We start from the raw sequence: 12,614 nt of genomic DNA on the forward strand, positions 1-12,614 counted from the left end.
GGGAGTACAATTTATATTTAATTAGTATATGTTAATAATGTCGCAATTAGTTTTATGCTGGTCTATCTAGTCCTCTTAAAGCAGGAGTGACTACACTTATTTAAATCGATAAATCGATAGATTCCTGGATGTATTGGAGGCCTCCATTTTCAGTGCATGTTTTTCCACTTTGTCCAGGAATGTAAGTGCAGCCTGAGGCTTTGACTGGATGAAACATTTTAATTCTTCCATAGCATTGGACCCAGGGGAAGATAGTTTATTCTTACTTAGAACGAGGTTGTATGATGTCAAGTTATCTACCTTTCAAGTTTGAATCTCTGTGTCTGATGTGTTGATAAATGTCAGTTCTCCAGAGAATAGGATATTTGTCTCAGTGAGATATGGACAAGAGACCTGCCCCTTTTAGACACCACACACCCAAGGAGCAAGAACCTTTGTGGAAATTTCTGAATGTTTATTCTTTAAGGGATAGTCAACGTCCCAGATAAGCCTAAAATTTGTATCTGCGTGGTACCCTGTCTTCTTGTCTTCTCCTTCATGTCTCTACAACATAATGACTAAGGGAGTGTATTAGTTTTCTAGGGCTGCCATAACAAAGTCTCACAAACTGGGTGATTTAAAACAGCAGACATTTGTTCTCTTGCAATTTTAGAGCCTAGAAGTCTGAAATCAAGTTGTAGGCAGGGCTGCGCTCCCTGCAAAGCCTCTGATTGAGGATTGTCCCTTGCCTCTTTCAGCTTCTGGTGCCTCAGGCATTCCTTGGCTTGTGGCAGCATCACTGCAGTATCTGCCTCCATCTTCACCTCTTCCCTCTGTGTCTCTGTGCCCAAATTTCCCTTGTCTTATGAGGACATCAGCCATTGGATTAGGACTCACCCCGATAATTACATCTGAGCTTGATTACATCTGCCGGAACTCTATTTCCAAATAAGGTCAGATTCACAAGTTTTGTGGTTTAGGACTTAAACATATTTTCTGGGGGAACACAATTCAACTTGTAATAGGAGGTCTGCTTCTGAGGAGTTTTCCAGCTGGCTCTGAAGGCAGACTTGCTCTGCCTCTGGAACGCCCACTTGAGAGATGTGCATTGGTAGAGTGGGAGAAGTTTGGTGTGGTTTATATTTCTCAGGCATTGAAGAAAGCCTGCTTCTATAAGTGCGTACTGCCTTGTGCCTATTTCAGTACGCCTTTTACCTTGTCAGCAAAAATGCAGTTTGATTTTTGAAGGGATAATGGTTTATCTGTCACCTTGCCTGATACACTTTACTTGTCTGTATTTTTTTTTTTTTTAGGGAATAAATGCTTTGAGGATGATAAAAAATGCATTATACTTACCTCAGGCATAACTCTACTAGGGCTGTATTCAGCATCTTTGAAATATAAACATGACAAAGTGTTCTAACTTTTAATTCAAAAATTGGGTAATGGCAAAGTACATGTATATGTATATATGTGTATATATATACAGGTACATATATATGTACATAAGCTAATTTTTGTTCTTTTTAAATTAATTGTTATTGGAGTATAGTTGATTAACAGTGTTGCATAATCTTATTTTTGGACATGATCTTTGTTTAGGTTGATGTCCTTTTTGGTTGAATGTTAATATCTTCCTCTGCTCTAAAACGGCAACTTAAAATTTCTGATTGCTTATGAAAACTTACTTGGAGTTCTTTCATTTGGGTTAACTGTCTTTAAAATATTTTAATACTAATATCAAATGGACTAAGGCCTTCAATATTTCTTACTGAATGTAATTCTGCTTTGTGAATTTTAGAAGTCCAAATGAAGATATCTATTTACTCTAAACAAATCAGACTTATTTCTGCCTTTCCTATATTTCCACAGAAGATGGAAATTCATCTGTGCTGTAACATTGTAGCAATAATTCTGTAGGGTGGAAGGTTATGGCTTTAACAGTTCAATACTCAGAAAAAAAAATCTACTGTGGGTCTCTTTGTACCAGGTACTAGGTTCCTAAGAACGTGTGGGAGGTAAGAGAACAAAAATGGAGGTGTCTCAGATCTTGTGATTAAGGTGTTGGTAATCCTTCTTCACGTCCCCAGCACTTTCTCCCTTAAAGTTTGGAAGTCAATAGCCGGGCCTTCCAGCTGTGAGAGGTGGGAAACCACTTGGTGCTCCCCATGGTGCTGACCGGACAGACTTGGGAACAGGGTGAATTTGCTTGGGCTCTCTCAAGATGAGCCTGGGTTAATGTATTGCTTTTCTGCAAGACAAGAAGAAACACTAGTGTCTTTGATCTGGAGAATGTGAATTCTCGATCTGACTGGTCCTATTTAATGTGTTTCTATAGGCGTAATAGACTGAGTGGTGGGCTGTAAAATCCCGTGCCGTTATTCCAGACAACTCCCATTTCCTCATCTGTTTCAAAGTGCCCATTTATTACAGGGTTTATTACAGGGTTATTGACATGCCGGGGAATTACCTTTTTTTTTTTTTTTTTACATATGACACGTTATATATAAACATATAGCATATTACCTTTTTAACATATAAAGAGGTTTTAAATTCTTAGTATCCAACAGGAAAGTCATGTTTAATTTTTTTTAATATCTTGATTTTTAAAAAATAAGACCAAATATATCATTTGACTTCAATTTTCTCTTTTCTGACCGTTTTGTCCTTGTTTTTCGAAGACCATTTTGGATGTCCTTATATTTAGGTTTTGAAAGATTGTATTTTTGACATCTTTTCCCAGCGAGGTAGCACACATGGGGCAGAAGGCTGTCATTTTTCTGTCATTTGTTGTTTAATCTATCTCAGTGACATCAATTTTCCTCCCTTCGTGAGTGTGTGTGTGCACATCTGTGTGTTTAATTCCATAGATGTTTTTTCCACAGTCCTCTGAGAGCATGTCCTATATACATTTTCAGCATCTCTTAATTTCCTCTGCTGAAAGACAGTGATATTATCTCTCCTTTCTTATCTGGAATTCTCAGTTCTGTCTCTGTTCTAGGATTCTCTCTACAATAACAGGAATTTCAATAGATAGGGATTTCAGGAGAAAGCCGTGTTTGAAAAGTATGCCTTTGTTCAGATGACTGAGTGATATTTTTTGGCTGTGTGATCTCCTAATTGGTACTGAAAAAAAGGTGCTTAGTTTCTGTCTCTTATTGGTCAATCAGAAATGAATTGGGAAATGCATTCTTTAAGTGGCTTTGTGGAGAAGCCTCAGATATTTTTCTTTAATAGTTCCATTGAGGATTCTTAAGAGCCCATGTAATTTTTATGAGAGAAGTGTTTGCTCTTCAACTGCACTTTAATTCACAAAATCAATTTTTTTTTGTCTTCCCAATAGGCACTCCTTTTCAGAGAATATTTTCTTATTATTTTCTCAATTCTCATATAATGTTTCAGCTCAGAAGGCAGCTAGAATGGATGAATGAGAAAGTGTAGTCAAAGATCTCATCTCAAGTCCATGTTTATGAAGCCAAGTTTATGTGACTTACCTTTGGGAGCTGCTATGTGGACATAATATTAAAGATCCAGTAGAGTGTTGGAAATTTGAACTGTCCACTGTTACTTATGATACTGTAGTATGAAGTTAAGGATGTTCACTCTAATTTTTACTCTGAGTATGTTAAGAATGGATACAAGTTTTGGCTTTTGTTCTTGAAAATGCTTTGGATTTAATTTTGCATCAATAACAGAGGCAATGATTTCAGTCATTGATTACCCCTTATGGTAAGTCACTTTGTTGGCTTGTCCTGAAATCATCATACTTTCTCTGGCATTTATGATAGGTCTCTGTTCTTAAGTACCTGTATGTTCTATAGGCTAGTACAGTAAATTACTCAGCTCTCGGGGTGGTCATCACATGTCTGTTGCTAATGCTCACATAGCCAGTGGTATTTCAAAGAATATTTAGAATCAATATTATGATGCATTACCATAAAGCTTTGCTACAAATTCTGCTGTTAAAGAAAACTGACATTCACTCTAAGTTTTCTGGTGTGCTTTCTTATCATAGGGAATTTATTTATTGGTGTAGTCACAATTAAGTAAGCATTGTTATAGAGTCGATTCTTCCCATTTTTTTCCCTGCATCTTTGTTGCCCAGCACCAGAAAGTTACACTGCTTAGTAAAGCTCACTCTTAGACACTTAGGAAATTTTATATAATGGCTCATGATGACAAAAGGATTTAGCTTTGTACATATTCAGTGGTTTTGTTTATTCATTCATTTATGTGTACACTTAGCAAGTATTTGGTCATTCAGATAATAAAAAGAAGTGAGAGTAGATCTTGTGTAAATTTTAGTAGAAGTTATGATAAATACATAAATAACAGACACACAAGGTAGAAGGTGGGAAAGTATCACAAAACAATTACAGAAAAAGGACTGTGAGAGATAGGAGAGAGAACTTAGCCCCAGCTTAGAGAAATACAAAATTGATATTTATGCTGGGGAGTCTTTTTTTTTAATAAATTTATTTATTTAATTTATTTATTTTTGGCTGCATTGGGTCTTCATTGCTACGCATGGGCTTTCTCTAGTTGCACTCTTCACTGCGGTGCTCGAGCTTCTCATTGCGGTGGCTTCTCTTGTTGTGAAGCACGGGCTCTAGGTGCGTGGGCCCAGTAGTTGTGGCACGTGGACTCAGTAGTTGTGGCTCACGGGCTCTAGAGCGCAGGCTCGGTAGTTGTGGTGCACAGGTCTAGTTGCTCCGTGACATGTGGGATCTTCCCAGACCAGGGCTTGAACCCATGTGCCCTACATTGGCAGGTGATTCCTAACCACTGCCCCACCAGGGGAGCCCCTTCTTGGGAGTCGTGTGTGTGTGTGTGTGTGTTGTTCTTTTGATATTTATAAAAAAATAAGTCATAGGATATCGAAAAATATGGAAAACATTTTAAAGGTTGGTGAATCATCCTTTAGATATCATACATACCACACTACCATTCAATTATTTTATAGGCATGTGATCAAGCATGTTTCTATAATTTTAGCTTTTTGGTTAGATGAATTCTTTCTTTTTTTTCTTCCAGTTTTATTGGGATATAATTGACATACAGAACTGTGTAAACTTAAGGTGTACAGGATGATCATTTGACTTACATATACCATGAAATGATTACCACGATAAGTTTAGTGGGCATCCATCGTCTTACGTAGATACAAAATAAAAGAAAAAATTTTTTTTCCTTGTGACGAGAACTCTTGGGATTTACTCTCTTAACAACTTCCATGTATAACATACAGCAGTGCTAATTATATTAATTATATTGTACATTACATCCTTACTACTTACTTACCTTATAACTGGAAGTTTGCATCTTTTGTCAGCCTTCATCCAGTTTTCTATCCTCTTACCCTCCTCCTCTGGTAACCACAAATCTGATCTGTTTTTCTATGAGTTTGTTTGTTCGTTTCTTTTTGAAGTATAATTGACCGGCTAGGTTAGTTCCTAGTGCACAACATAGGGATGTGATATTTCTATACATTTCAGAATTATCACCATGATAAGCCTAGTTACCGTACATCACCATGCAAAGGTACTACATTATTATTATTATTTTTTATAAATTTATTTATTTATTTTTGGCAGCGTTGGGTCTTCGTTGCTGTGTACAGGCTTTCTCTAGTTGTGGCGAGCGGGGGCTACTCTTCGTTACAGTGCGCGGGCTTCTCATTGCGGTGGCTTCTCTTGTTGGGGAGCACGGGCTCTAGGTGCGTGGGCTTCAGTAGTTGTGGCACGTGGGCTCAGTAGTTGTGACTTGCGGGCTCTAGAGCACAGGCTCAGTAGTTGTGGTGCACGGGCTTAGTTGCTCCGCGGCATGTGGGATCTTCCCAGACCAGGGATCAAACCCGTGTCCCCTGCATTGGCAGGCGTATTCTTAACCACTGTGCTGCCAGGGAAGTCCCACTACATTATTACTGAGGTAAATTATTTCTTAAGAATAGTTTTTAGATGCAGCAGCCAGGTGCTCAGCCTCAGGCCAAACAAATATATGATTTATAGGAAACTGTACCAGGTCTCTCTTGAGGGGATTGTTCAGAATCCTAGGCAAGATGATTGGTTCTGAGTGTTTCATCTGGGCTCATACTCCAGGACTGACAATCCCTGTGAGGAGTGGTCCAAGCAGGGCTTTCCATGTGTGGTGGTTTTTGCAGTTGTCAAAGCAAGCATGCAGCTTGCAACTGCACAATAGGATGTGGAGATTTCAAAGACATTTTAGATGTTTGCAGAAAATCAAGGCATTTTTTAAAAAATAAATTTATTCATTTTATTTATTTATTTTTGGCTGCATTGGGTCTTTGTTGCTGTGCGCAGGCTTTCTCTAGTTGTGGCGAGTGGGGGCTACTCTCCCTTGCATGGGCTTCTCATTGCTGTGGCTTCTCTTGTTGTGGAGCACGGGTTGTAGGCGTGCAGGCTTCAGTAGTTGTGGCACGCGGGCTCAGTAGTTGTGGTGCACGGGCTTAGTTGCTCCGCGGCATGTGGGATCTTCCGGGACCAGGGCTCGAACCCATGTCTCCTGCATTGGCAGGCGGATTCTCAACCACTGCGCCACCATGGAAGCCCCTCAAGGCATTTTTAAAAGCATGATTTTTCAAACATGATTTTTCAATATGAGGCTAGACATAACTATCCTTTTACTGGTATAATCATTGAGAATTTTATTGCATCGGAGTACAAATAATTAAAAACCTTAACAATGTATAAAATAATGTAAGAATATTACCAACTGCACTTTATCAGGCTGTGTTCATACCATGAAATTGTTTTGGCATCAGACTACCTTTTATTATTAAAATGCATACATATCCCCAAAGGAAAAGATTAGAAGAAAAATATAATGCATCAATTTGAATGGCCTTACAAGATTTTAAAAGTGTTCACACTTGGAAATATTAAATTTGTCTTGAAAGAGTTACATTGATTCTGCCTACATTTACCTGTGTTTCTACTTCTTTAGCCATTCTACCTCCTTATTTTTTTAAATTAATTAATTAATTAATTTATTTTGGCTGTGTTGAGTCTTCGGTGCTGTGCACAGGCTTTCTCTAGTTGTGGTGAGTGGGGGTACTCTTTGCTGCAGTGCGTGGGCTTCTCATCGCGGTGACTTCTCTTGTTGCGGAGCACAGGCTCTAGGCGCACGGGCTTCAGTAGTTGTGGCACGCAGGCTCAGTAGTTGTGGCTCGCAGGCTCTAGAGCACAGGCTCAGTAGTTGTGGCGCACGGCCTTAGTTACTTCATGGCATTTGGGGTCTTCCCAGACCAGGGATCAAACCCGTGTCCCCTGCACTGGCAGGCGAATTCTTAACCACTGCGCCACCAGGGAAGTCCCCTTCTAATTGTTTGATATCTCCAGACAAAATATTCTGTGGAAACTTCTTCTATAAAAACAATATAAAGAGGGACTTCCCTGGCAGTCCAGTGTTAAGACTCAGGGCTTCCACGGCAGGGGACACGGGTTGGGGAACTAAGATCCTGCATGCTGTGCAGTGGGGGCCCAACATTGCTCCCTCTGGGTTTTCTCAAGGTATCTGCCTCACGTGCTCTCTGAGGAGCCCTACTTCCTGTTAAAACTCCAGCTCAAGCATAGATGAAAACCCTCTCATTTGTTTCAACTAAAATTAGTAGAAATTTAAAAAATACTTGGCTCCAACCTAAGGGAACACAAAGCAAATGAACCAAGAAAATAAAAGAAGCAAAATGAATTAGGCTCATGAGGTACACATTTCTCTCTGATCGTACCTTAGCTAAGGAGCTTCCAGGGCTCCCAGGCCTCGACTCATTCCATGGTCTGAGAAGGTTTTTAATATTTGGTACCCAAAGCTCTGGAACAGTTTTTCAGGCACCTTGCTAGGCTTTCTGGCTTCACAACTCTTGGCTTGTTTCCTGTTCTGAGGATAACTTATTTTCTCCTTCCCATCCCTGCTCCCATGTGGAATAGCCAAAACAAAGGTGTAAATTTCCTCTAGGGCCCACCACCAAGTAGGGAATCCCCAACTCCACTTACATATTGTCTGTCCTGCTTTCCAGGTTGAAGGACACACCTCCAATCCCTAGGCAACTGACAGCCAGATAGCCGTCATGATTGACACCATGTACATCCCACTCTTTAGAGGAAATCCCATCTCTGTTAAAAGCCTGTCATGATTCACGTCTGGGCAATATCACATTGTTCTCACTGTACAAGAAATATACCTGTATAGAGTCATTCTGTCATATTCTATAGCAAATAATACTCAGTGCTATGCTACTCTATAAACAGAGGGCTATGAAGTTAAAGTTAAAAGAGGACAGGAAGGAGAGACAGAAACCATTCAGCTCAAAGTCGTCTTTCTTTCCCTTCCTTCCTTCCTTCCTTCCTTCCTTCCTTCCTTTCTTTCTTTCTTTCTTTCTTTCTTTCTTTCTTTCTTTCTTTCTTTCTTTCTTTCTTTCTTTCTTTCTTTCCTTCCTTCCTTCCTTCCTTCCTTCCTTCCTTCTGTTTTATATTGGAGTATAGTTGATTTACAATGTTGTGTTACTTTCAGGTGTACAGCAAAGTGATTTAGTTATACATATACATATATCTATTCCTTTTTCAGACTCTTTTCCCATATAGGTTATTGTAGAGCACTGAGTAGAGCTCTTTGTGCTATACAGTAGGTCCTTGTTGGTTATCTATTTTATATACAGAGTGTGTATATGTTAATCGCATACTCCTAATTTATCCCTCCCCCCCACCTTTCCCCTTTGGTAGCCATAAGTTTGTTTTCTAAGTCTATGTGTTTGTTTCTGTTTTGTAAATAAGTTCATTTGTATCGTTTTTTTGTATCATTTTTTAAGATTCCACATATAAGTGATATCATATTATATTAGTCTTTGTCTGATTTACTTCACTTAGTATGATAATCTCTAGGTCCATCCGTGTTGCTGCAAATGGCATTATTTCATTCTTTTTTATGTCTGAGTGATATTCCACTGTATATATATATATCACATCTTCTTTATCCATTCATCTGTCTGTGGACATTTAGGTTGCTTCCATGTCTTGGCTCTTGTAAATAGTGCTGCAGTGAACATTGGGGTGCATGTATCTTTTTGAATTATGGCTTTCTTCAAATATATGCCCAGGAGAAGGATTGCAGGATCATATGGTAGTTTTATTTTTAGTTTTTTAAGGAACCTCCATACTGTTCTTCATAGTGTCTGCACCAATTTACATTCCCACCAACAGTGTAGGAGGGTTTCCTTTTCTCACACCCTCTTCGGCATTTATTATTTTTGATGATGGCCATTCTGACCGGTGTGAGGTGATACCTCATTGTAGTTTTGATTTGCATTTCTCTAATAAGTAGCGACGTTGAGCATCTTTTCATGTGCTTTTTGGTCTTCTGTATATCTCTTCTTTATGAAGCTTCTCAGACCACCCAGCCTGCGTTGATGAGTAGTACAGTAAAAAAATAGCTGTGGTTATGGTCTCAAATGGACATGCCTGAGTTTAAGTGTTAGCTTCATCATGAATAAGCACTGTGATATTGACCAAACTATTTAATTTCTTTAGGCTTCAGTTTTTCCATCTGTGTAAAGCAGAGATATTGGTGTTCCTGTCTCCTATTATGAAGTAAAATGAGAGCTTGTGTATAGTAAATAATGCATGACATAGAGTAAATACATAATAAATATGAACTTTTAATATCATTTATCAATTAAAATTATGTATTGTGATCAAGTATTATTATGTATTCATTGTTATAGTGAAATATTCACATCCTCTGCATGCAACCAATGGGTCAGGGGCCAGGCAGATAGTGTAAGTGAGCAAAGAGGAAGGTGCCTAAGACAGTAGGGAGTGGTGTGTTTCAGGAGAGAGCACACACTCCCTCTGATCCAGACAGCTCCAGATATGGTTGCAAGGAGGAGAATGTGAGTTCAGTGATGCTAGATCTCAGATTTCTTCCGAGGTAAGCTGAGAATTCCCATTTTTATATGAAATATTCTGATTTTTTAAAGTGTCAGAAATCAGTTCTAGTGTTTACCTATCCTATTTCATTTTTATTAGTATCACAACTGAAATGAATCTGTCTTCCCAGCCATTGATCATCAGTTTGTGCTCTTAACTGAATTCTCCGAACCTCTTTAAGGGCAGGGTCAGAGCTTTCTGCCCTAGTGTCTGTAGTACCAGGTGTTGGGCAAGTGATGATCAGCGATGTAGTGGATGGTTTTAGGACCATTATCTTCTTTAACTGATGTGTTTTGATTTGACTCTCCCTACTTGTTATTGTTTTAAATCCAGTGTTTATTTTGGGCCTGAAGTTGAGCACTTTTTATGTGAACAAAGCAGTGGCTCCCAGCTACCTTCTGCTAGAAATCTATTTCTGGTAGGAATTTGCTTAGATTTCTTGCATCCCACTGTGGGATTGAACATTATTTCATTTCCTTCTTATTGGAATCCATACTGATACCTGCACTTAGTCAGGTAAGGCAACTCAGTAAACTTAAATGATTCTTTAAACCCACTTTGAGAAGCCAGAGTGAGAGGGAAGGAAGAAAAGTTAAGGGGGGAGGAGGGAGATCCTTCTCTAGAAACGTTATTGAAGTTAATTTGTACAAAGATCATTTCCCCCTGTGGGCCACGCCTCTCCCCAGGGTGACAGAAGCATGTAGGTGGATTTTCCTTAAGAAGTTGATATTATACTCATTTGAAGTGAATACATAATATAAATTAATAAAAATTATATTGGAGTCCTATAAAGGCATTACTACTTATTTTGAGGAGGAAGATAATGAATTAAAGTTCTGTTCAGCTTATTTCTGTTCAGTCACCATATATTGAGGGCTTATTTCTTGCAAAGCACAATGCTTGATCCTGGGGGGGGGGGTAGGGCACAAAGAAGAATGAGACAGGATCTCTGGTTTCAAGAATATACACAGGTATGATAAAACACATTTCCGCTAATTAATACGTAAACCTCATTTTGAATTACTTGAGTCATGTTTTAAAGGGGATATCTACTTTCATAGGTATTTTTTGCAAAATCAATAGTCAGCCTAACCAACCCATGATTTATCTTTTGAGTGTATGTGGATTCTTAAACACAAGTTTTGCCTATGTTTGCTTAAAGCAAATATTCCTTTAAGACTACTAAGTTACTGCAGAGAAAGGCTTTATTCTGGATGGCTCAGAATTTATAGATACAATAATAATAAAGCTTTTATGTTTCTCTTTACAGCACCCTTGAGAAATAGAGCAATATTGCTGTAGTCTCATTTTCCAAAGGGAAATACATAAGAGTCTGTCATCTGAATCCAAAGTGAGTTGTTTAATGAACAGGAGCTAGACTTGAGAACTTATAATTATTGCTCTAGGGCTCTCTCTATTAAGATAACTCAGTTTAATTTGGGGCAGGATTTATAGAAGATAATGGAGAACACCAATTATATGAGGTCAAGGCTGAAAAGGGATTATGTAATGACCAGTAAATGTGAGGTTAGTTATGTAGACTGATATTTTTAGCTTGCTAACAAGATATAGGAGATTACATTATCAAGAGCAGAATCCTCTAATTTAAAGAAAGTAATATTAAATTAAACAAAAATTTTAAACATCTATCTGAAATGTGGGTTGAATCTAAAATATCTTTCAAGGGGTGTTCGAAGTGTGCAGATTATCTTGTCTCAAGCTTTTAAATTTTCTCACGTATGTACCTTTTGAATATTGTTAAGGATAGAATGGAGGAAGTTTCTAATGATTATATTTACTATTATAGAGTTATTGGGAAGTTTGAACTTTAGTAAAATGTTTTCAAGAAATTTGTATAGATTAATATAGGAGGTTTAAAAAATCACTGTGAGGAGATTTTGAAAAGAGAGAATTAAAGAAACAAATGTTTAAAGCAGAATATTTAATAGACAATAACATTTGAAATTTTATCTAATTTAAAAATGCACCCCAGATTACAGATGCTCTTATGAGTGTTTGAAATTTGGAATTTGAAAATGGTGTTTGGAAAGCCAATAAGCGCTCTCACTCAACTTATTGGACAAATGTAGATGATCTGGTTGCTTTTGGAAGGCTCATTGTTTGGATTTCAGCTTCTGATGAAGACTCTGACAGACCCAACCATAGCGAAATGCCTAGATCTTGGGTGAAACACATGCTTTAGTACATTAATGAAATTGCAAGCAGTCAGAAAAATCTTCAAAGACTGTACTTTTTAGCTCAATCCATCCCAAAGTGAGCTGAAACCCAACAAGTGAGCTGTAAGGAGAAGACAAATTGGAAAGGTAAAGGCACTCTAGGACAGTAGTAATATTAGGAGTCTACATTTGGACTTGTAGCAAGAAGAGGGACCCAGATTGAAATTTCCACATGAAGTCTGTATCTTTAAAAGGGGAATAAAGTAGTTCCAGGTTTATATCACACCCTGACTCCCTACAAAACAGATGTAAATGCTCTCTGGAAAAGAGCATGCCCGATAGAGATGCATAGTTTACCCACAGATTAAAATCAGGCAGATCGGGTCTCATAATAAAAGGTCAATAAACTAACAAGAAAACAAACAGCCATGATTGAGAGTCAGCAGAAAAGTCAAACAGTTGATTGGCATACTCCTTATCCAGGACCTTAGATACTAAAATGATCAGAGTAGAATATAAA

General features: G+C 38.2%; 1 protein-coding gene across 2 annotated transcripts in view; it reads left to right on the forward strand.

Annotated features, from left to right (window-relative positions):
- Positions 1-12,614, forward strand: part of ARMH4 (armadillo like helical domain containing 4) — a 127,658-nt gene that overhangs the window by 12,320 nt on the left and 102,724 nt on the right. Inside the window, exon 4 of one of the 2 annotated variants that reach the window (XM_060167061.1) lies at positions 8,244-8,254. The exons of the other annotated variant lie outside the window; for it this stretch is intronic. Coding sequence (XP_060023044.1) covers positions 8,244-8,254 — 11 coding nt within the window. The remainder of the gene's footprint in view (positions 1-8,243; positions 8,255-12,614) is intronic. 2 annotated transcript variants of the gene reach the window in all.

This window comes from Lagenorhynchus albirostris, chromosome 1 (genome assembly GCF_949774975.1).
Source record: "Lagenorhynchus albirostris chromosome 1, mLagAlb1.1, whole genome shotgun sequence".
NCBI classification, from domain to species: Eukaryota; Metazoa; Chordata; class Mammalia; order Artiodactyla; family Delphinidae; genus Lagenorhynchus; species Lagenorhynchus albirostris.